Here is a 24,176-nt window from a genome sequence, read left to right on the forward strand (position 1 = left end):
AATTAGAGTAATTTGTTTTAAAGATGTTCCAGTTTGGCAGAACAGAGTAGATGAAGGCAAATAATCTTTAAAAATGAAAAAAAAAATACTTAAAGAAGAGCATATTACAATATGATGAAAACATTTAACATTTGACAAACTGAAAGATTTTCAGATATTTGTAGCAAAAAGATTAGAATGGTAGAAAATTTCAAGAAGAAATATAAGGAAATCATTAAAGACTGATTAATTAGAAGAAACGTACTTTCAACTGGGTTGAAGAGGAAACAAAGTGTACATCTGAAGAGTTTCAGAAATCTTCCAAACTTCAAGAGAGGCAAGAAAATTAGAGGATAGGGTGGGAGTGGGACTTTTAGAATGATGTATAGATTAAAATTAGGAGGCTGGGAGAAAATAAGTAAGGGATTTTTACAGAGATGAGTAAAATAAGGAATAAGAGAGTAAGGGGAAAAAATAAAACAACAAGGATAGGGTAAAAAAAGAGAGGTTGAGAAGGAAAAGAGTGCATAAAAATAAGATGAAGGGAAATTCACAAATAATCATTATAATTTTGAATGACAACGGAATGAAATCACCCATAAAGTGGAAATAGATAACTCATGGATTAAAAATCAGAATCCAACAATATGTTGTTTATAAGAACACATTTAAAAATCAGAGATAGAGAGTTAAAATAGTTGGTTGGGGTAGAATTTACTACCTGCTGTGTGCTGTATTATGCTGCTGTATTATTTCGCACATAATGCAAAAAATGCAGGAGTATCCATTATGATCTCATAGTTATGGCTAAAATAATTTAATTAAAAGATAGAGTAATTTCATTTTGATAAAAAATACTATATACAGTAAAACAATATCATTATTGAACCTATATCTACCAAATACTATAGCATCTAAATTTTCAAAAGAAAAGTTAAATCAATTACATTTGAAGATCAATAGTAGTACTATAATGGTAGACTTCAATCTTTTCTCTCTTATAACTGGATAAATCTAACCAAAAAATAAATAAGAAATAAGCTAAGGAAATGAATTGAATTTTAGATAAACTAGATATGATAGGTACCAAGAGAGAATTTAATGGAAATAAAAAAGGAATAAACTTCTTTTCTCAGCAGTTCATGGTGCCTGTACAAAGATTGATCATGTACTAATACATAAAAATTTTATTGCTAAAAGTAGAAATATTAAAAGTTCCCTTTTCAGATTATAATGCAATAAAAATTTTATTTAATAGAGGATCACAGAAACATGAATTATATACTAATTGGAAATTAAACACCTTAATCTTAATGCATAAGGGGATTAAAGCACAAATTATAATTTCATTAAAGAGAATGACAATAATAAGATAACATCAAAATAAATACAGCAGAAGCAGTGATTAGAGGAAAATTTAAATCTTTAAATGCTTACATCAATAAAATAGAGCAGACTAATGAATTAGACCTGCTATTTTAAAAAACTAGGAAAAAATAAATTAAAATCCCAAATTAAACACTAAATTTGAAATCCTAAAAAAATCAAAGATGAGATTAATAAAATTGAGGAAAAAAATCACTGAATTAATAAACAAAATGGAGTTGGCTTTATGAAAAGAACAACTTATAAAATAGACAATCCATTGGTTAATTTAATTTTTTAAAAAGAGAGAAGGAAGGTGCAGCTAGGTAGTGTAGTAGATAGAGCACCATCCCTGAAGTCAAGATAACATGAGTTCAAATCTGGCCTCAGATGCTTAACACTTCCTAGCTGTGTGACCCTGGGCAAGTCACTTAACCCCAATTGCCTCAGCAAAAAAGCAAAAAAAAAAAAAAAAAAAAAAGAGTAGGTACCATCCTTTGCCTTTCTTTGCATATCCCTAGCACAGTATCTTACATATATAAGCACTTAATAAATCTTTGATTATTGACTAAATCAACTTTAGTGGTTCACTATTACCTCCAGGATCAAATATAAACTCCTCTATTTGTTTTTCAAAGCCTTTAATAACCTGGCCCTCGTTATCATCTGTGAATGACTTTACTATTCTCAACAGTACAATGATCCACAATTACTCTGAAAGTGTTATGATAAAAAATGCCATCCATACTCAAAGAGGAACTGATTGTGTCTGAAATGCAGATTGAAGCATACTCTTTTTTTTTTCCTTGAAGGTTTTTTTTGGGGGGTGGGGGGGGTGGGAAATCCATATTTTCTTTCACAACATGACTTTTATGGAAATGTTTTACATAACTTCACATGTGCCTTCTTAATGGAAGTTGGGGATAAGGAGGAAGGGAAAGAATCTAGAACTCAAAATTATTTTAAGTATAACTTGGGAAAATAAAAATATTAAATATTTTTAAAATTATCTAGATCTCTCCTACCATTCCAGTCCTTTAACTCCATACTCTAATCACCCATATAGACTTCTTTGCAGTTCTCACAAGAATTCCATCTCCCAATTCCAGTTTTCCAATTTCAAATAGCTTTTGGCTATTTTCTCAAGCCTGGAATTCTTTCTTTCTTCATCTTTTTCTCCTGTCTTCCCTGACATTCTTCTAAGCTAAAATCCATCTTTTACAAAAAGCCTTTTTGTATCCCTCTTAATCCTAGTGACCTCGGTTGATGATCTCCAAGTTGTATATAACTTTTGTATATAGTTGCCTGCAATTTTTCTTCTCCTTAGACTTAACTCCTTAAGAGCAAGATTGGGAGTTTGGGGGGAGATTTGTTTTGTTGTGTTTTTTATCTTTCTTTATATTCCCAGAATTTAACATGTCATTTAGCACACAGCAGGTGCTTCATAAATCTTTAGACTAGTCAGACTGCTGGACACAAAGGCAAGGGTAGTATAGTTCAGAAAGTGTTATTCAAATCCTAAGTCAGATACTTAACAATTATGTCACTCTAGTCAAGTCACTTAACCTCTGTTTGCCTTAATCTACTGAAGAAGGAAATGGAAAATCACTCCAGTATCTTTGCCAATAAAACCTCATGGATTGTATTGGCATGAAATGGTCCACAGGGTCAAGATAGTCAGATATGACTGAACAACAGATATTTTAATGAGTAAATAGGATGAGTCACCTCAATTCACTTCCCTCCTCTCCTGCTACTCCTTTTACTTCCTCATTAGGAATTGGGAGTAATAATTCAAGTGATAGGATTAGTCTGTAGACTTGAGTGTTGTATACTATGTACTACTTCAGTAAAAGATAGAGGTAATTATATAAAAAATTGACCTTTAGACAAGTTTTTTCCAAAATTTAGGTGAATGGTGAAGTTATGTGATTACTCATATGTGCACTCATACACTGCACATGAGTGTTATACCTAGTCAGTTCAACTAAGTCTTAAAAGTAGAATTTAAATCAATTTTCTGTTGTATATGCTCTTCTTACTGTTCCTTATAAATAACATTTAACTGCAGTCTCTTGGCATAGAAGTAATGACCTGTAGCTTGCTTTGTCCATATCGAGCCTCAGAACAGCTGAATCCTCTCAGAATAGCTCTAGACTGACTGCCTACATGCCCTGTCTCTTCTGCATGGCATCCAAAGCCTTTTGACTCCAACCATAGTTCCTGTTCAATGCCTATTTTACATGAACTCTATACTTGCCTATCCAAGATAAAAGGAAGATTGAAGGAAAGCTGACTCAAAGCCTATTCCCAAATATCTATTACATTCTAAATAAAAATTCTGTTGTATACACTCAAATTTATGCAAAATATATCATATGTACACTTATGTAGGTACTATTAAGCAACATCTATAGGTCACATAAAGTAGCTATATTCAAAGTACATATATATATGTAGGTCATGCACAGGCACATAGATAACATCTATGGATTATGCAAAGCATAGTCATGCACAAAGTATATAAATAAATGGAACATGCAGTTACATATTGCAAAATATGACATACAATGGATTTGATATATACCCTATTATATATGAACAATAATAACATATTTATATAGTACTTAATAAGTACCAAGCATTGTGCTAAATACTTTATAATTATTATCTCATTTGATCCTTACAACAATCCTGTGAGGAAATTACTATTTTACAAATGAAGAAACTGAGGCAAACAGAGCTAAATGATTTGCCCAGAATCTCACAATAATAAGTTTCTGAGGCTGAATTTGAATTCAAGTCTTCTTAACTCTAGGATCAATATTCTATACATCATCAGTCAGTTTGAGGCTTTGTGCCAGCAAGCAACATCAAACCACAAGTAGAATTTTTATTCATCACCATCTGGGTATGTCAGACTTTTTCACTAGCTAAATTGCTATGTGAATTTGAGCATTTATGCTATGAAGTCCTGCCATTTCTCAACAGTTGGTCTTCCCATCCTCTGTGCAGAACTAGGTTTCCTTGACCCAAATTCTGATTCCACAGCCCAAAAAATGGGTCCATGGATGGTACAGCCTAAAAGTATCTGTTTCCAGTTTCTAAGAAGTCAGCAATATCTGTAGATAGTTCTGTTCACATGGGGCTTCCAAAGCAGGACAAACAGGCAAGAAATAAAAGGCTTCTGGATTTTGCCCTTCCTTCTATTCAGACAGGGATCGATCTCTCTCTCCTTAAAGCAGTTTTGGAATGTTTCTCCATCCTGAAAGTGTTTGTTTATCAAAATTTGGCTTTCATCTTCATCAGATTTTCGATTAAGATTCTCCCCATTTAAACCATCTGGTTGCACAGTTGTATCCAGCTGTAACTGGTGAATAGGAAACTATTATCCTAAGACCTGATCTTAAAACTGGGGCAAGTAAGTGGCAACCTGGAGAGAATAATAGTTCTGGAATGAAGAAATCCATAGTTCACATCCAGCCACAGTCATTTACTTTTTCCTTACTTCCTTACTTTTCCTTCCTTCCCTCTATTTTCCTTACTTCCCTCACCCATAAGCTATAATAGCACCTAACTCACAGGACTGTTGTGAGAATCAAATAAAATAATAATTTCAAAGTGCACAGTACAATGTCCGACAAAGTAGGTGCTATGCAAATGTTTACATGTATATATATTTTATATATGCATATATCGTTGTCACTTCCTTTGGGATTTTCTTGGCAAACATATTGAAATGGTTTGTCCTTTCCTTCTCCAGCTGATTTTACAGATAAGGAAATGAGATAAACAGGGTTAAGTGATTTGCCAGGACCACACAGCTAGTGTTTCAAGCCAGATTTGAACTCAAGAAGATGTGTCTTCCTGGCTATAAACCTGGCACTCTATCCACTGTACACTTCACGAAATATTTTGTCCACTATTGGAATTCTTTATTTGCTGAGTGAGCAGTGTGCTGAGTGAGTTATCCATCACCACTAGTATGTGCTCATGTCCTTTAATTCCTACCAAAGACAAGAAATTTAATCACATTAGCACCAAAGATTTGTTGCCATGTTTTCTAAGTGACAACCAGGTGACAACTTTCCTCTGAACACAGCAAGGTAAGTCTTGGCCTTTTATTTAGTATAAATCTTCCAGAAATCTGAGCCAATAACTTCCCATTATGGACCAAGAATTTTCTCTTGCTTATGTATCAAAAATCATAAAAGAGGGTTTTTATAGTAATACATGAATGGGCTTTGGATAGTATTAGGCACCTTCTTATAGCCCAGTTGGTGTGATCCTTTGTCCTCCTAAGCTTCTGCAAGGTTGTAAGCCAATACTCAGAATAGTCTAGAAATGATCCTAAATAAGTGTCAAAATACTGAAAATATTGCCTATGTTTGGATATAACAAGGCTCTGGTATTTACCTTCTTGATAATATTCATAACTTCCTCAGAAAATTCCAAATGTACTGACTTGACTGTTAGAGATAACACTTTTACTCATTTCACAGAGGGAAGATCTACTTTTTCACAAGCTATTGGTACATTTTCTTTTTTTTTCCCCCCTTCATAAAACTAAAATATAATTGTCATTTGAGTTCCACAGCATAGCACTTTATCACATCAAACTTCACTACTGCTGCCACACAGGGTCTTATGATTCTAAATTCAAAGGACTATGAAAAAAGAAGGGACTTATTTCTTAGAAGTCTGAAATAGCTTGTCCTGTATTTTCTAATGCCTATCTCAGGAACTTTAGTTTCTGGAAAACTATTTCCACATTTGAAGTCTGAATTTGAAATTGAATTATATACTTCCACACTGAAGTATATAATTTCATCCATAGTTGTAGCAAAATACTTCCTAGCCCTTTCAGGTATACTTTTTCTATACAATTGTCAAAGTAAGTAGCCTTGACCTTTGAATTTAGGCCAAGATGTTAAAATGTGAACACCTTGAGGGCAAGGAGTATAATTTTTTTTCTTTGTGTTCTTAGAAATTAGCACAAAGGGTGATAACTAGTAAGTCCTTAATAAATGCTTGTTGACTAGATAATTGAATAGTATTCATGAACCTAGCTAAATTCATAAATCTGGTCTGGGTCTTGGAGATAAGAGGAATAGATAATCAAATGTTCTATCTATTAGGGTCAGAACCAATGGAGTGAATTAGGCTGATGCTTCCCACCATATACAGCTGTTTGTAAGGTGTGTTAGTGCCCATAGGAAACATCATGTATCTTCTACTGAGATGAATCAGATTAATATATTATAAGAATAGAAAAAATTGAGAATCAGATCCATCATCAATCTGGACAGAGAGGCTGTGATGTACTGTTGCAAAAAGTATATACCCAAATGATCTCCTTAATTAAGATGAGGCAGTTACTTTTGTTCACTAAGGTTCATCATGCTAATCAGAACATCCACATGTTTCTCAGACTGCCACCAATTGGAAGAGTAATCATATCAGTGGTCTTTACCAATGTCCATATTCAGGATATGGCATTGCAAAATATGGCAAATCCACAACTATAGATTAAAATTTTTACAAAATATGTACTTATTCCTTATGCCGCTCTTCCCCCTTATGTTTTTATTTCTGATCATAGCACCCATTTTACTTCAAAGTAGTTTCAAGACTGGGCAGACAACAATCACATTGAAGGTATTTTTCATCTCCTCTATGCATTTGTTTATGTTGAATGCTGAAAAGAATTCTTAAAACAGCATACATCTAATTATTCATCATACTTCTTTTTATTAAGGTTGGATCTCCCCTCATAGAAACTGTATGTGTGAAGAATTGACACTATCCTAGAAAGCTGAAAACTAGATGTCAGTGGTTTCTTGGATTCGGTCTCTAGTAATTACCTAAAAAAGGATAGATTAATAATAAACAGTCTCCAATCAATCCTTTGTAGCCCTTTCTTACTTTATACTCTATACAGCAATACCCAGTCCTTGTGGATTTTACTTCTTCTCCGACATAGTTTGTATAAATTCTTACTAAAAGGTTTTGGGATGCCAAGGGAAGGAATTGGTGAGAAGTGCTTTGCTTTCTAATGATTTAAGGGGGTGAAATAGCTTTTTCATAATGATAGTAAATATGTAGTTACCTAAAAGATAAAAGATCTTTTAATGGACTTGATAGCAATCTTGAGTCCCTAAATGAAGATGAGTGAAGAGTCTTCACTTAGCCTCTGCAAAAAGACTAGGACAACCTTTTGGGTGAGATGCTAAAAGTACATCTTTCGTACTAATGGAATTCAAGGGGGAACCTCAAAAATGTTGGGATTCCAAACTAGCGTCTCAAGGTGTCTCAAAAGAATTTGCAGGCTCGGACCCATCTCCAAGTCAAGGGGAAAAGTTTATTATAATTTTAATGGCCACTAGAGAGAGCTAAATTCCAAAAGAAGTTAGCAAAGAACCAGAAACAAGAAGGTAAATTTATAGGAAAAAGTTAGAGACCAGGTGCTTCATGTCACCAATATGCTAATTTTATGGCTTAGAGGTAGAGTTGAGTAGTGGTCTGGTACTGACTTCAAAATGCAGTACCCATAATTCTCTAGACAGAGCTCACAGGTGTGTGATAGGGATAGGGGAAAGGGAATGGGAGAACACCTTCCCAAGGTGTGTTTTTAGGCCTGAAACATCAGTAGGTCAAATGGCAGGTACCCAATTTTGTTCTGCCCCTGAGTTAACTTTAAGTACCTCATTATTGTTACTCATTAATTTCAGAAACCCCACTATCACTGACCAACAAGATGTTATCTGACAGCCAGCAATATTTATGGGCTCAGCATCCTGGTCATATAAATTGGAGCAGAATAACCTAAGGGAAAAAATATATCATTTCTAACTATCACTCCCAAGGCAAGGTGGCCCTGGGGTTATTTCTACACCCTTCCTAAGGAATGCACCACATCAGTACTATCATTTGTACCATTTCCTAGATGAGCCTTTCAAAGTTGTTTTGTTTTTTCTGAAGGGCCAGGAAACCCTGAATAATTGGCATTACAAGTGAAATAAGGACAGGAAACCCATTTATTTTAGATAAACTAGAAAGATTTTTCATTAAAGAGGGTAGGGAACTATCCTCCAGATTTGGTTGGATCAAAGGAATATATAAAGCTTAGCCTGGAGAGAGGGGTATTGTTGTTTCTGAGGTTTGACAGAGTTCCGACTGGTCCTTATTGCCCTGGTAAATGTGAAGCCAGAGTAGGGCAGTGTCTACTTTTAGTTAAATCTTCAGTAAAAAGTAAAGTGAGTTTTATTGCATCTTATGGTTGATAAGCCTTATATTGCTTTTTAATCCCTACTTTGAGTCCTAAAACTGAGTTAAGCTTGGTCCAGAATATAAAAGACAGTTAGTTGGGCAGGGGAATAGAAAGAGATATATTCAGAAATTAAATTGATGTAAAAACAAAAGATATCAATAAAAGTTAACAATTTTTTTTAAAAAAATCTGGCTCAATCAGCCACTACTCATTTCAACCTTCATACAGGACAAGATGTTAAATATTGAAAAAAGGTAAGCAAAAATGAAAGAGACACAAACATCCTGATTTTCAAAAAAAAAAAAAATTGTCACTCTATTATGATATTATCAAATAATACTTAAAGACAACACTATGTAAGGCATGCCTATATTGTTTTAACAAGTGAGCTTGGCTTTAATTCCAGAAAAATTCTAAAATGGATCATTAAAAAGACAATTAGAAGCACTAAGAAGAGTTGCATGGCTTCATCAAGAATAGGTCAAATCAGGAAAAGATAATGATCAATGTTAAAATGGAAGTAAGAAAACTAAACTCATTTCTTGTTTACAAAGTTATTAAACAGATAATCAGGAGAAATATGTGTGTGTGTGTATATATATATATATATATATATATATATATATATACACATGCACATACACAGACACATATTTATACACAAATACAAACCTAGATTTTAACAAAGCACTAAAGTATTCCATAACACTTTTATAGAGAGGATAGAGATATGAACCAGACAATAATTTGATGGATTTTGGAGGGATTGAATTGGCCAGTTTTGAATTTGGTCTCCAGGAATGCTTTAGCCCTGTGTTAAATTAACATTTTATCAATTCCTCAGTGAAGGGAGAAGTCAAAAAGTGCTATAGCTACTGTCTCAAGATGGAAGAGAACTTCCAGAATGCACCAAAATTGGGACAACATATAATTCTACTAGACTAAAACCAGTGACCATATTTTACATAATTATAACTTTTAATAGTACAAATTCAAATACATACAAACATTTCAAGGGATTAATTATTCATATTAACTTGTATCTAGCTGTAAGCAATGATGAAAGTTGTAATTGGATTCAATCTATCTGAATTCTACCAAGACAATTTCTTCTCCATATAGAAGGGGAGAAGAGGGGACTGCAGTTAACATGACAATTATACTTAAATCCCACTCCAATGTTATAAAACCTGACTGTAGTATCTATTTGACTTACTGTGCATTTATAATGTTTATTCCATAACTTTATAATTGTCTATTGTAAACATTTTATAATCTTGGGTGCCTTGTTATCCTGTATGCCTAGGACCTAAGAAATAAAGGGGTATAGGCAATATGGCATTTATAGTGTGGGACAGATCGGGTAAAAGGCAGGATTGATCAATTGAGTTCTTACAATTCATTTGAAATGACAAGAGTGTAAGGAGCAAATAATAGAGATAATTAAATATTTCAGTCTTAAAGAGAGTGTAAAGGAGTGTGTGTGTTTTGCTTTTCCTTTAGCAACACTGAAAAAATTCTTCATTTATATTCTTGGCAGAATTACTGGGTCCATAACCAGTGGATGGCTGAAAGAAAAATCACACATCTGGTGGGCTTAACAAAGTCAGTCATGGAAGTCATCCCAGTCAGTGGAGAAAACCAATTCTTAGAAAAACTTTGAGCAATATTTGGCAAGGGGAGAGGAGATACCTCTTTTCTCTTCCTCTCTACTTCCTCCTCTTCCACAATCTATGGTAGACAGTATCCAATGAATCAGAGATGATCTATGAATCAAACAAGAACAGCTGAGACAAACTAAGCCTTACATAGATGCCATACCTAGGAGAGAGTAGTATGAAGACATCATGAAAAACAATATTGAGGTTTTTCAGCATTAGATATTGAAATGCTATATCACATGTATTCCCTAGATATGTACTTCTTCATTAATATACTCTGTATATATGTCCACTCTTCCTAGTGAGATTTTATAAATTTATGAAAGAGTGGAAAGCATGTGCAGATCTGAGGAGAAAATATTTTGGCATTATTTTTTAAGTTGCCATTTCTGCAAATGCCTTTGCTTTTAGTTAATTGTCAGGTGGCTGACAATTAAATGTGAACCCAACAGTGGGAGAATTTGAGCCATAGCTTCAGAAGAATGGGCTTATAGAATAACTTGAACTCAAGAGTAGTAGTTCCATGGGAGTCCAGCAAGTACAAATTGAGGGGGAAGTCACAAAGTGAATGCCACATGCTTTACTAGATATTTGAAATAAATGCAGTCCTCTGCTTCCACTGTAACTTACAGATTCATAGAATTTATAATTAAAAGGAATCGTGGAAAATATTTAGTCCAACTCCATTTCTTTCCTTTTTACACTCAAATAAATCCCTCAGTTTCCCTGCCATTATTATTATATCAATTATTATTCCATCTCTGATACATAACAATCTCTGACCTTTTCAAATAAAGCTAATTTCTTTACCTGTTTTTAAACTGTATTAATGTCTTCTTCGAAGCCATATCTCATACCTAACACTCACTGATTTATCATTCAGCAATACTTGTCCTCTTTTGCATCCAAAAAATTTCAGTCCATATACACCTAGCTTACCTTGTTTAGTGGAGATGAGGAAACAGCATATGAGTCACTGAAATAAATAACAGGTAATGTCCAATTCAAATTCTCTTCTCAGGTCTGGCCCACTTTTAACAAAATTGTAATCAACAAACAGAATAATATAATTTGGAAAAGATTTTAGTAAAATTTTTAATAAGTATCTAGTAATGCTTAAGCATAGTGTTAAAGCAACTCTGTTTTCTTACATATGCTTGCAAACTGCACTCTCTAGCAGATCCTATGACGTTAGATAGGCTTAAGTATAGTATATGGCAGCTTGCTTATCTGTCATCTAAAAACCAGCCAAATTAAGTTTAGATAGGTTTACCACAAGAGTTGATTAGGGTTGTTGGGGTTTTTTTAATTTAAAACAACCACAATTCACTATTCTATTGAGGTGCAGAGGAAGCTGAAACAAAAGTAATCTTAGATGGACATTTTTAGAAATAAGCACAATTATTTTAGCTGAGGCTATAACTTTATTCTTGGCTTTGTCTCACTTCCCATAATAAACATAGACAGATAGAACAATGGGGACACAGAGACAGGATGTACCTTCCTGGAAATCTATCAAGGCAAAACCAAAGGCAGGAATACAAACTCAATCAGGATAAAACTAAATGCCAGTTCTCAAGACTACTATAGACACAAGAGCTCTCAGAGTCTAAAACAAATCTCACAACAAAATCAAAGATTCCTTGTTGACATTTTCTGCTTGAGTAAGTTTGCAAAAGCAAGCAGCCAGATCTAGATCAAAACACATTTGCAAGGTCATCCTTTTTAAATGTTCTTAAATGTTCAACTGACTGCCTTCAGGAGAAAGTAGTGCCAGCTAATGAGAACACTTTGGAGTCCTTTCCTTATTTGTACTTTATTTTCTGCAGATGAGTTCCTGCCTTCTTATTCCCAGCATTTTTTAGTCACTTCAGCTTTGATTTATTACTAAATGTACATATGCATAGTGGATCAAATGAGATTTTTTTTTAAGTTCTTGGTACAATGTCTGACACATAGTAGGTCCTTAAAAGAAATGCTTGTTTCCCCCCTTCCTATTATAATCAAACATCTCTTTGCTTGATGACACAATCAGACTAGATGACCTTTGAGTTTGTATGAATCACCTCCATTTAGAGAATCTGCATTGTTGGAGAGAGTAATTATGTGGATATAATTATATATCTTTTAAGTATAGTAATAGTAGGACTAATTCAAGAAATATTGCATATGATCACAAATTATTAGGAGCTGGAAGAAATCCTAGAGACTATAAACCCCTTGTTTTACATGTGACCCAGAGAGGTTAAATGACTTGCTAAAGATCACACAGATAGTATGTAAAAAAGGTGGTAGTATTTGAATCTAGATCCTCTGACTCTATTGCCAAGGATCTTATTACTGTAGCATTACAGGTAGAAGACAATGGGAATACAAAGACAAAAATAAAAATTTTCTCCCTAGAGGAACTTACAGTGTACTGAGGAAATGTAACATGTACACAAAAAAGTAAATCTAAAATATATACAATGTAATACAAAATTACTTCAAGAGGGTGAGCTAGCTAACAAATGGGGAGATGAGGAGAGGCCGCATGTAGGAAGTGAGCTGTGCTATGAAGGAAGCTGAAAGTGGTGAGGAGGGAGTAAATTCCAGATACGGGATGCCATTTGTGCAAAGGCACCAAAGTGAGAGGTTGTGCACGAGGAACAGCTAAGCAGGCCTGCCTGTTTGACTGGACAGTCTATGAAAGGTAGGTGGGAGGCATATCGTAGAGGGCTTTAAATGACAGGGTGAAGGTTTTTCATGATTTCCTAGTGTCAATTGGCAGACATTTTAGATTTTTATGTAAGGGAATGAATGGCATCGTCATTGTTGTTTTAAGATTATGCATTTGGTACATTTTAGGATTTTATGCTAATCCTTACTTAGTATCCTCCAGCACGGGGAAAAAAAGCTTTTAATATTCCATGTAGTAGCTGAATAAAGACTTGACGTCTTACTGCGCACCTGTGCACAGCAGAGTAGTTGTTACTTAAAATGCATATTTAAGAAGAAACGTAAATCCTACCTCAAAATAGACCCAATAGCGGGACGAGACCAAATTGGCCACCAACGTTAATGTGTGCATATGAATATCTATTTATAATTTCGAGGATGCTACGAAAAGGAGGGTAATGTTTTCAACCAGAAAATAACGAAAAAGCTGGAAAAGGAATTAAAGACCAGCTTGTCCAAGCTCCTCGTCATTTTATATATGAAGGGAAGGCCAGCCCCTTGCCCAAATTAAAGCTCAGGAGCGACGTTAGGACAAGACCTCCGACTCTGAGCTCGTTTTTTCTACCAGGATGGGACTGCTCTCGGCGCTCTTCAATCCTCCGCCATCCTTCATAAGTATGGCCTCCCCTTCTTCTTTACCTCCGTCTCGTCTCTCTCACCCCAGACGCGCAGCACACGGCCCCGCGCTCCTCCCTCCCCATAGCGTCCCCTGCCTCCGCCTTTCCTTTCACCTCGACACTCCTCTGGGCGCGACTGAATGATGCGCGGCGCGGGGCATTATGGTCTCCTGCGCGGCCGAGCCGGCGCAGAAAGGATTAGGGGGGTGGGGAGTGTAAAGAACAAGGCCGACCAAATAAACACAACGTGTGAGAGGGTGCGCGCAAGCGCGCGCAAGATAGCGAGGTGGACCGGGGTGGGGAGGGGGCGGCGCGCGGCTACGGCGAGCGGAGCGGAGCGGGGCGGGGCCGCGCGGCCTTGGCGGGGAGGAGGGGAGGTGGGAGGGGGGCGGGTTAGGGGGAGCCGGAGGAGGAGGAAGTGTCATGGCGTCGGGCCGTGGGGCTTCTTCTCGGTGGTTCTTCAGCCGGGAGCAGCTGGAGAACACGCCGAGCCGCCGCTGCGGGGTGGAGGCAGATAAGGAGCTCTCGTACCGCCAGCAGGCGGCCAACTTTATCCAAGATATGGGGCAGCGTCTCAATGTGTATCCTTTCTTTTTTATTCCTCCCCCACCCCACCTTCCACCATTCACCTCCTAATCTCCCTTCTCCCAACCTCCATCTTCCCTTCCCCCCATCCCCGTCCCCGCCACCTCCCTCATCGTCCCACCACCGGGGCCGGCGTCTGGGGCTTGGACGTGGAGAACATGGCGCTGCAGCCGTCGGCCACGCCGAGAGGGACCTAGTAGGGGCCGGCGCTGGGGGGAGGCTGGAACGAGGGGCGCCGGGGGGCTGGTCGGAGCCGGTGAGGCCGCAAGAGGCAGGGGGTGGGGGTGGGGGAGCTTGGGGCCCTGGGATCCCCGGCCCGGCTTGAACGCTGCGTTGTGTAATCCCTTTGGATGCTCCGCGTGGCGGGAGGGGGGGGGAAGGCCGCTTTGGAAAGCAGGGGGGGGGAGGGGGAACGGGACAGCTTCTCCGGAGGCTCCAGATCCCGGAGAAGCTTTAGCGCGGAACCGGGAAGGGGGGAGGGGGCGAGGAAGGGAGAGTCTGGCGAGACTGTTGAAGGAAGAGGCCGGTGGATGGAGCTTTGAAAGACTTCCCTCCCAAGGCCTCCCCCACCCGCGGGCATCCAGCTGGCTGGACTGGAGGAGACTGGGCGGCTCGGACTCCATGTGCTGTGGAACGCACCGAGCCTAGGCTTTATGTTCTTGGGGCGGCTTTGAAGTGCTCAGGTTTTTGAAGGAAATATACACTTATTTAGTCAGAAATCCTCGTAGGAGGTTTGGCGAGATGGCCTACTCTGAAAAGCTTCATATTTCTTTTCCTCCCACCTCACTCCTCCCCTTAACAATTTTAAGGCCCTCTCCTCTAAGTTTTCCATTTTGGCTTTCTTTTTTTCCTTGAATGAAATGATTTGGAAAAGAGCACTGAAGTACCTCAAAGAAACTTGGGTGCAACACCCAAATAATAATTTTATGAATTATGCTTTAAGAAAAAAAGATTAGATTATATAGTTTTCGTCTTTAAAACGTTCATTTCCTAAATACTACTTTCCAGCTCTCAACTTACAATAAATACTGCAATTGTTTACATGCACAGGTTTTATATGCACCATTCTTTCACCAAGTTTAACAGAAATGTAAGTACAATTTTTTAAACAGCATTTGGCCATATGTTCAAAGTAGTTAAACTTTTAAGTTATTTTATAATAGAGAACGATTCTGTCAGTGATTTATTTTACTGATGACCTGGGTATTAATAGTAAATTTATATTTGCAACTCATGCTTATATTTTGTTTCAAATGGTCTGATCCTGCTTTCATGTTCATATGTAGAACAGTAATCTTCATCCTTAACACTCCCTACATCTTAGAAAACCATATAATTGGGGTTACTTACTTGGCAACAATACTTTTTTTTTTTAATACTTAAAATTTTATATTTAAATGTTTCAGTAAAATACAAAGTTTGTTTAGACAAGCCAGAAGTATATGTAAGTAGTTCTTGGGAGACTTTGTCATATCAATTCTTTGTTATATTGACTTTGTAATTGATTTTGAAACTGACCATTTGTTTTTTAAAGGGGGGAGTAAAAGTTGAGGAATATTAATTTGCAAAAGGTCAGTATCTTTGTAATTCATGTCTGGTAAACAAAGGATGCCAAAATTTCATTTGCTATTGGGGGACTTATTACTTTTACAAATACTGGTCAACCAAATGACAAATCTTGCTTCAAACATATCATCTCACAGGTAAATTATGGAACTGTAGGGATATAAACATTTTCTAGTTAACTTTTCCATGTAACATTAGAGCTTAATTTCTAAAAATAATATTTATAATTTATGAAAATTTTTCTATATAAATTAGGCATTAGAACAAAAATGCTAACAATGCGTGTTCTTTACGATGAAAAATAAAGTTGCCTATCTTTAGAGGGAATTTTGCACTAGCCATACTCTGTCCTTCCCTCAGTTTTAGTTATTTTATTCAACCACAGCTTTATAAAGAATGTTGTTCTAATAATGAGGATATATCATAAAGGGCTTGATCGTCAGTGGATGATCCAAAATAGTTAACCAAAATAACCCTTTAAAAAGTTATTAGTACACTTTTTGTAATAAATGAAAAGGCATGTTTAAATTAATTTTAATAATGTTTAACAATCTATTTCTAAGTTAGTCTGATGATCCTTAGTATATTCTGTTTATTTTGCATAATTCTAATATGAATATTTTCTAGTGGACCACCCCCACTTGCATTTTTCTATTATACATCTTTTTCCTTTCTCTGGTATGTTCCCTTTCTTTCTACTCAATCTCATCAGTCTCAGTTCATATAGTTTTAGTCTAGTGGATTTGAATTAGTGGTAGAGGTAAAGAGAAAGTTAAAAGTGACAGCCTTTAGGTTAGGGATTGCTTGATTTAAAGCACACCACACAGGCTGTGGAGACAAATTATGGGAAGAAGCCAGTGTTGTTGTCCCCTCCCCCCATTCTATCCTATGAAGTTTTCCAGTAACAGATTTTAATACAAAAAGCAAAACAAAAACTTAATTCAGAAAATAAATGATCTACAGCTACACAGAGAATTTTCACATACTTTACAAACTACAGTTTTGATTAGTAATTGCTCATAGGATTTTTCAGGATCACTTTTCTGAAAGTTTTGATATTTTGATATCAAGTGTCTTAAGTCTACCTACATTAGCAATTTGTCAAATCTGGTGCCAAGATTCAAAGCTTTGTCTATTTCAGAAGTCGTTTGTGCAATGGTTGAAAGAACTAGGCACTTCATTGTATTTTTTCAGTCTTTATTTAAATGATATCAAATTGCAAATCTGGTGTGTCTGACTTGTCCTCATGAATCAAAACGACTTTTTGAAACTTTATGTGTAATGTAAACTCTAAAGTGTTATTAATTTTTTATTTTACAAAATGTTAAAAAGATTATACAATACAACCTTAATATAAGAACCTAATCAGTTACAGAAATTTCTTACATTTGCTGTCATATAACATCAAAAATGGTTTTAATATTTATGTTGATGCCCTAGCATCAAATGTACAACTTTACTCTTTTATCTTTTTTTTTTTCTATTCTTTTAGGGTGAAGGGGGTGGTCTCAAATTGAATGTGAGTCACTTTTAAATTCATACTCCCCCAAATCATCAGGAAATTTTTGCTCAATAATAGGGTTTTAATTGAAGAGTGTAACTAACTAAATTTAGGAAATTATAATTCCTTAGGATATCTAGCTAAATGAAAAACTAGTTCATTTTAATAAAAAAGCAAACAATATAGAATGTTACAATAGTAATGACAGGTTTAAAGCATACCCAGTGAGAAACTTTATATTTAAACATTATTTATGGCATGCAATATTTCCATTTTAAATCTGTTAGCATAAAATTAAAAGTTAATGCAACAGGGAAGTGTGATGTTATGTTCTGTTGCAAAAGTGGATTTGAATAAAAAACAAACATGGATATCTTTGTCCCTGAAGATGATTTTCAGAGAAAGAAGGCAGGTACCATAGTTTTTTTTTTCCTTTTCTTGCTTCAATTCTGGATTAAAAGTGGCCAGAAGACATGGGAACTGCTTCCTAGTAACTCTTACTTCTCCCCTTCCTAAGATTCTTCATTAATGCAACATTGTATCTTTGTGATATTCTCTATAACCCAGCAATTTTTTCTTTTGCCTTGAACATACTGTTGAATTATATTGAGGATTTTATTTGGAAGGTTAAATCACCTTGAAAGCTAAATGACATGTATCAAGTACCTTATGATTAAGTGTTTCCTTTTACCCAAAGGGAAAAGCTGGTCAACCTCATTCTATTTGTCAGTTTTTTTTTTTCTACTGGAATTGAGAACTTAATAATAGCCATACTAGGTCAGACTAGTATGGATTTGCTTAGCCCAGTATTCTATTGCTACCAGTAATTACAGAAAGGCAGAAGTGTTTTCCCTATTGGGAAAACTTAACTTAAAAATTAGCTGTATCCTAGTTTCTTGTAATAGATATTTATGTGGAATTCACTAATAATGAATCCAGACCCTTTTTAATGCATTGAAATTTAGCATGATTATTATTTTGGATAGATGCATTTATCCATGATTGATAAACTTTCCTTGTTAGTAAGGATTATTATTTTTTTTTAATTTTGTATACTTCTCAATACTTGGTTTAGAGCCTGGAATGTAGTAGATATTCATGTTTGTTAAATGAATTGGTAGTTTCTTGTCTTTGTTATGAACTTGCTTCACTCCCATTTCAAAGATATCTTTTTGTACTATCATCCTAGTATTGCTGGATTTAATATACAAGTTTGTGCTCACTTTATCCAGTCATTTTAAGATTCTATAGTTTTCCATCTCATCCCTTCTTATTTTTTTAATTGTATACATTGAAGAACTCCTATTCTTTTAGCCTCTCCATACAACAGTCCTACTTTTCCCTCCAACTCCCACTTCCCACCCCGAATCCTCTGTTTATTTTAGTTGTCTTTCCTTGGATCTTCCTTGGCACGTCTAATTACCACAACTCAAGGAATACATAATGGAATGAGAGTACTACACACAGTAGGCCTGATGTGGATACACTAGTTTTACAAAGGTAGGATAATGTTGTGTTTTTTTTTTCCTGTATTTTCAACCTTTTAAAAATGCCTGATCTTTTTGTCAGCTCTCAGTAGACAATTTACAAAGATTCTCTAGGTCCCTTTCCTGGGTGTTTGCTGAGAATCCAATATTTTTGTGCCACTTATTTTGATCTCTTTCACTTAATTTTCAGTAGTGTATCCCATTTATTTGCTGCTTTGGTAGAAGAGTTTGTTATCTGAAAATTGGGAACTTTACTATACACTCACTACTAAATTTATTTGGAATTACTAACTATTATAGTTCTCTTTTATCTCAGTATTCTTTTAACCACCTCAAACACTAGTAAACTTTTCAGGCCTGGTATCCCTTTGCCTAGAACTACAGTAAAAACAAAAATTGGGAGATTTCCCTCAGTTGTTTTTAATAATTCTGTCTTTTAGTTTGAAGTCTACTAGCTGACCAGGATTGGAAATTGTCTTCCAGATTCATCTATTTCCCCTGGGCACTATTAGCTGACTTTCTCATGAACAAGGGTCACATTTGTAATCTGCCATTTCTGATCTTGTTAATTAAGGGTTTGGGAATATCCTAATATATTTAATGCTTTTAAGTAATTTTGTACCTAAAAAAAAAATGGTAATTGTTAGCTTAATGTCTAACAGTATTTCGATGTGGTTTCAGTGCTTTATGCTAAGAACATATCAAGTTTTAAACATTACATTTGTATTTTTTCCCTGAATAGGTACTATTATCTGTTTGGACTTGGTATCATTTTAGATTTCTAAAAAAGACTTATTCTTTGTTATTTTACCCAGACATTATTTATCAGTATAACATTAAACAGATTATTGAATCATAAACTGTTAGTGCTGAGAAGAAACTTAGAAATCATCTAGACCAGTGGTGTCAAACTCATCTAGAAATAGCCTGCAGGCTGCATATTGATTTAGACAATCACAAATTAATATTCTGTTGTATTTTTATCTTATTAAGTATTTCCCAGTTACATTTTAATCTTGTGCTAAGAAGCTCTGAGAGTTGAGTTTGATGCTTCTGATCTAGTCCATACACTCTCCTCTCCCTTTTTTATTTAAATTTTATATACACACACACAAAGATGAGGAAACTGAAGGCAAGAGAGTGACATGGTCACAAAGTGAATTGGTGGTCCACTAGGAAATAGAAACGAGGACTCCTGAACTGGCCAAATATTAATTAATTTTGTTTTTGTTGAGCCATTTTGACTTTTTATTTATTTCATTCCTGGCTCACTGATAAAAGGCAAAATAAGGCAATTTCATCTTTAATGGAAATATTCAGAAATTTTGAGTTAGAAGGGACTCTAGGGGTTAGGATTTTATCTAATCCCCTCATTGCATAGATGAGGAACCAGACACAAAGAGGTGATGATTTGCCCAAAGTCCTAGCTAGTTAAAATAGTAGATCTGGGGTTCGGATACAGATTCTCAGATTCTAAATCTAAATTTTTACTGTACTATACTACATTAAATTTTATTGTTTCAAGATATCTTTTAAACTTCTTTTCTGCCATGGTAAATGTTTTTTAAAATAATTTAAGATGTAGGAACAACTTAATATAAACATTAAATGTCTACTTTCTACAAGACATTGTGCTAAGTAGATTTAATTTTGAGGTGTTTTTGCTTGCTTTCCAAATTTGTTGTTAACTTAAACAAGCCTTTGCAAATTTACTGTTGAATAAGATTTAGTCATCAGAATTCTTAATAGTGCTCTAGAAATTGGAGGTCACAAGCTTTATTAACTTACAAGATTCTTACTAGCTATCTGACATTGATAAAGCTAAGAACTTTAAGTATCTTCCCTTTAAATTGGTTTACATGAAGGAATTTTTTTTCTAGGTAAATTTATTGCAAAAATGCCAAAACAAGGAGTAAAAACGAAAAGGAGGACTGTATATTCTTTTACTTCATAAATATATATTTAATTCTAAAGTAAGAAGCTGACATCGGGGATATGCCCTACTTGTGAAAAGGCAGTCTTTTGCCAACTTATACTTACGCAGTGTACAATACTTTTATAGCATTCATTATAGAAATATAACTCCAGGATTTATAAAGTGCATTGTGCTTATGGCAACTCTGTGGAATCTAGAACTTGCTTGTGAATGAGGTTTAAAAGCAAGTTTACTAAAATGTAGGACAGAAGAAGGAACTGCACATTACCTAAAGGCTAAACTAGTAGCTAATAGCTATTGCTCATCAGCAATGACCAAAAAAATTGGTTTTAAAGTAAGATTTACAGACTTAGCATACTTTCATCATAAAGACTAAAAACTTAGAGGAACTTATCATAACACTGTCAGACATGGTCTTGCACAAAACAAAATGCTTACAGTCTATTGGGAGATATGAAGAATATGAGTAAAATCACCAGAAGTTAAACAGAATTTGTGTTGTCCTTCAAAGCTTTCATCTTGAAATACACTTAATTAAATGATATTATCGTTGTCTTAAAAAAAGTTATTTTAAATTTCTTACATTTGCTATATAAGCAAATTAGCATTGTCACTTTATTCATATCTCATAAAATCATAAACTAAAATTGTTGTCATCCCCTTTATTCAATGGATTTAACTCTGACTTGTAACTTCAAAATGTATGTAGCATATCAACTGTATTCAAGTACTTGTTGCAATTTTTTATTCCAGAAACTCCATATTCTATTGCAATAGCCAATACCTTGACCTCTTCTAGTGTTACGTGGATGGATAAATGCATCCAGACAGACTCATAATGTTTAGGAAATAATGTATGTTTAACTTGGGTGACTATTGTAAATTTTATATTGGCTACAATGTTAAATGTGGTAAGCGCAAGCTATCCAATTAAATGTATGACATGAAGGTCTTTTCCTAGTTGCTTCTACCTAAAATGAAAGGGAAACAGTCTATGGTAACTTCCCTTTGCTTGGTATTGTGCCTTTAAAAAAAAAAAAAAATCTTTCCTCAATAGTGACTTTGTAGTAATTAACATTTATGTAATGCTTTACATTTGCAGAATACTTATCTTTGCAATTGGTAGTTTGTTTGGAAAATAACAATTGGTGGCTTAATGAAAATTGCCCATGATCACATAGCTAGTAAGTGTCTGGGGCAATATTGAAACCCAGGTCTCCCAATTTCCCATAAAGAAATCTATTTATCTCTGTTACTTATGTGACCTCCTTTTTAGTTATAAATTAACTGTACTTTAAAGGTCATTTTGTAGTACTTTTATAACAGTGATGGTGTACATATTGATATGCTCTTTTCTTTGAATAAAAGATTTTTTTTAGCCTTTCCATATAATCCCAGTCAGTGTCCATGTGTTTATTTAAGTTAAGAATGTAAGCTGTGATTATTGAACAGAATTTTTTCTTTGCACAAACATTAAATTCTATATGGAGATAAAACTTTAAACTGTGGCTTTGGTTGGTTTTTATACCAAACTGAACTGATAGTATGGTGAGTTAAATTGGATGGTGTCAGGTTCCTATCATAATTTTAATAAATTACTAAAAAATAATATAGATATGTAGTTGCTCAGTGTTGTTTCTACCCCAAACATCATAATTCAAAGTCATGATATTTATGAATTTTATTACATATTAAATATGTTTAAGAAGAGTCACCTAAAACCCACCCATTTTGCCATGGGTAATAGTAAAGATATGTACTAGTATAGAAAAATAAGTATTTTTTTGTCCACCATGAAAGACAATAATGAAAATGTTAACATTCTAAATAGTTGGTATTCATCATTTAAGAAAGTAATAGTCCTACTTTAAATGACAGTAATTTCTTCTTTGGGTGAAGAATGAGTCCTTGGACCAATTTTAATCTGAGAAATCACATGAGAATTGAAAAAACAGGCTTGTTCCTTTCCATTCTGTAAACAAACAAGAAAAGGAAAGTCAAAACTAAATTGTCATGGACATGAGAAAGCTTGGAAGAAAAAGGCAAAAGATTTTTTAGTTTCTTTTCCTTTCCTCCCTCAATCTGAAGAGAAAATTTTTTTGGAAAAGCTTTTATTCCCAATACCCATATTATTAAACACTGTCTCCTTATAGTTGCATGATTCAGTATTCGTACTTTTTTCATTTGGGTTTTGGAGTCACTAGCTTGTTTAAACAAATTGGATTAGAGCTGCTGTGAATATAATGCATTTCTTGTCCTTCTAATTTATGTTTACTTTAATCTTTGTTCTAACCAGCCAGTTTTACTATATGTAGGCTACCACTTCTACATCTGTAACTAGTCACTTCTTTTCTGTTATGATTTATTATGATTTTACAGCATGCGGCATGACTAGTACCTTCTAGCTCTCTTCTTGAAAAAAGTAGTTGTCATTAAACAGTAGTGAGATTCTTTTAAGTCTGGCTTTTTATTTCTTGGTCTCAAGTCAAGTAATCTTTTCTCATCAGCAACATTAATGGAACCATGAATCAAGATAAGTAAGGAAAAGTGGCTGTCAGAAATGATATAATTTTAAAATTTGGTGGGGGACATTCTTCAAGCTCTATCAATATAGGGAAAAGCTGAAAAGAATGGATAAAGATGCTGCCTTAACCAAAAAAGACGACTTTCTCACCCCTATAAAATTTTGGTTCCTGCTTTTATCAAATGCATCCTCAAAGAAAAGCATAAGAAAAACAGGTAGTTTCTATACTGGATTACATCTTTAGGGTCCAACTACTATTTGAAAATATAGAGAATGTGCTGCTTCCATTGTATTTGTTGTTCAAGCCTTTGACTTAGAGCCTGATTGAAGGCACTTCTCAAAAAAGTTCTATATAATTTTTATAAAATTTATAGCAGTTTTCAAACAAAACTTTCATCAGTGGCCCACTGAGTACATCAAGGGTGTTATGTTTAGTAGGGAAATTCACATTCAAGAGATGCTTGCTAATCCACAGAAGGTATTTTAACAAAGTTCAAACTAAAAAAATTTTCATTGATGGTAAGATTCTTCTTGGAAATGGTAAGATAGTATTATGTTAATTACATCAAACTCTAGAATACTACAAACCTCTTAATGTAATCCATGCTAGAAAGAGTGAAAATTATATATTGATTTGATCATGAGCAGCAGTTTTATAGATTTGTCAGCTTGTTTTTCTTTAAATGATACAGGTAGGATGAGGAGTTGAAGCAAAATTGAGAGGGGTAGGGGTAAGAGAAAGTTAACAGCTGACATTTCCACAGTGTTTTTAAGATTTTCAAAATGCTTCGCTTTGTTTTGATCTTGACAATCACCTTGTGAAATAGATAGTACAAGCTTTATCTTCATTTTGCCAATAAGGAAACTTGAGATTCAAAAAAAGAGGTTTAAATGATTTGCACATTCTAATAGGGCAGCAAGGTGATACAGTGAATAGAGCGCTGGACCTGCAGTTAGGATTACCTGA

The 24,176-nt window shown here is 34.9% G+C and overlaps 1 protein-coding gene across 8 annotated transcripts in view; it reads left to right on the plus strand.

The window, feature by feature from the left end:
• Positions 1-12,885: 12,885 nt before the first annotated feature.
• The window catches only part of CCNT2 (cyclin T2), a 40,475-nt gene continuing 29,184 nt past the window's right edge, over positions 12,886-24,176 (plus strand). For 3 of the 8 annotated variants that reach the window (XR_004233025.1, XM_031959991.1, XM_031959993.1), the window contains exons 1-2: positions 13,977-14,191; positions 15,204-15,285. Coding sequence is in view for 4 of the 8 variants with exons in the window: in XM_031959991.1 (XP_031815851.1) it covers positions 14,034-14,191; positions 15,204-15,285 (240 nt within the window). In the remaining 4 variants the exon portion in view is untranslated. Of the gene's footprint in view, positions 12,968-13,976; positions 14,192-15,203; positions 15,286-17,253; positions 17,281-18,647; positions 18,763-24,176 lie in introns of those variants that run through there. The other 5 variants (XM_031959990.1, XM_031959992.1, XM_031959994.1 and 2 more) reach the window with 4 other exon arrangements.

The sequence above is a fragment of the Sarcophilus harrisii genome, chromosome 3 (genome assembly GCF_902635505.1).
Source record: "Sarcophilus harrisii chromosome 3, mSarHar1.11, whole genome shotgun sequence".
Classification (NCBI taxonomy): Eukaryota; Metazoa; Chordata; class Mammalia; order Dasyuromorphia; family Dasyuridae; genus Sarcophilus; species Sarcophilus harrisii.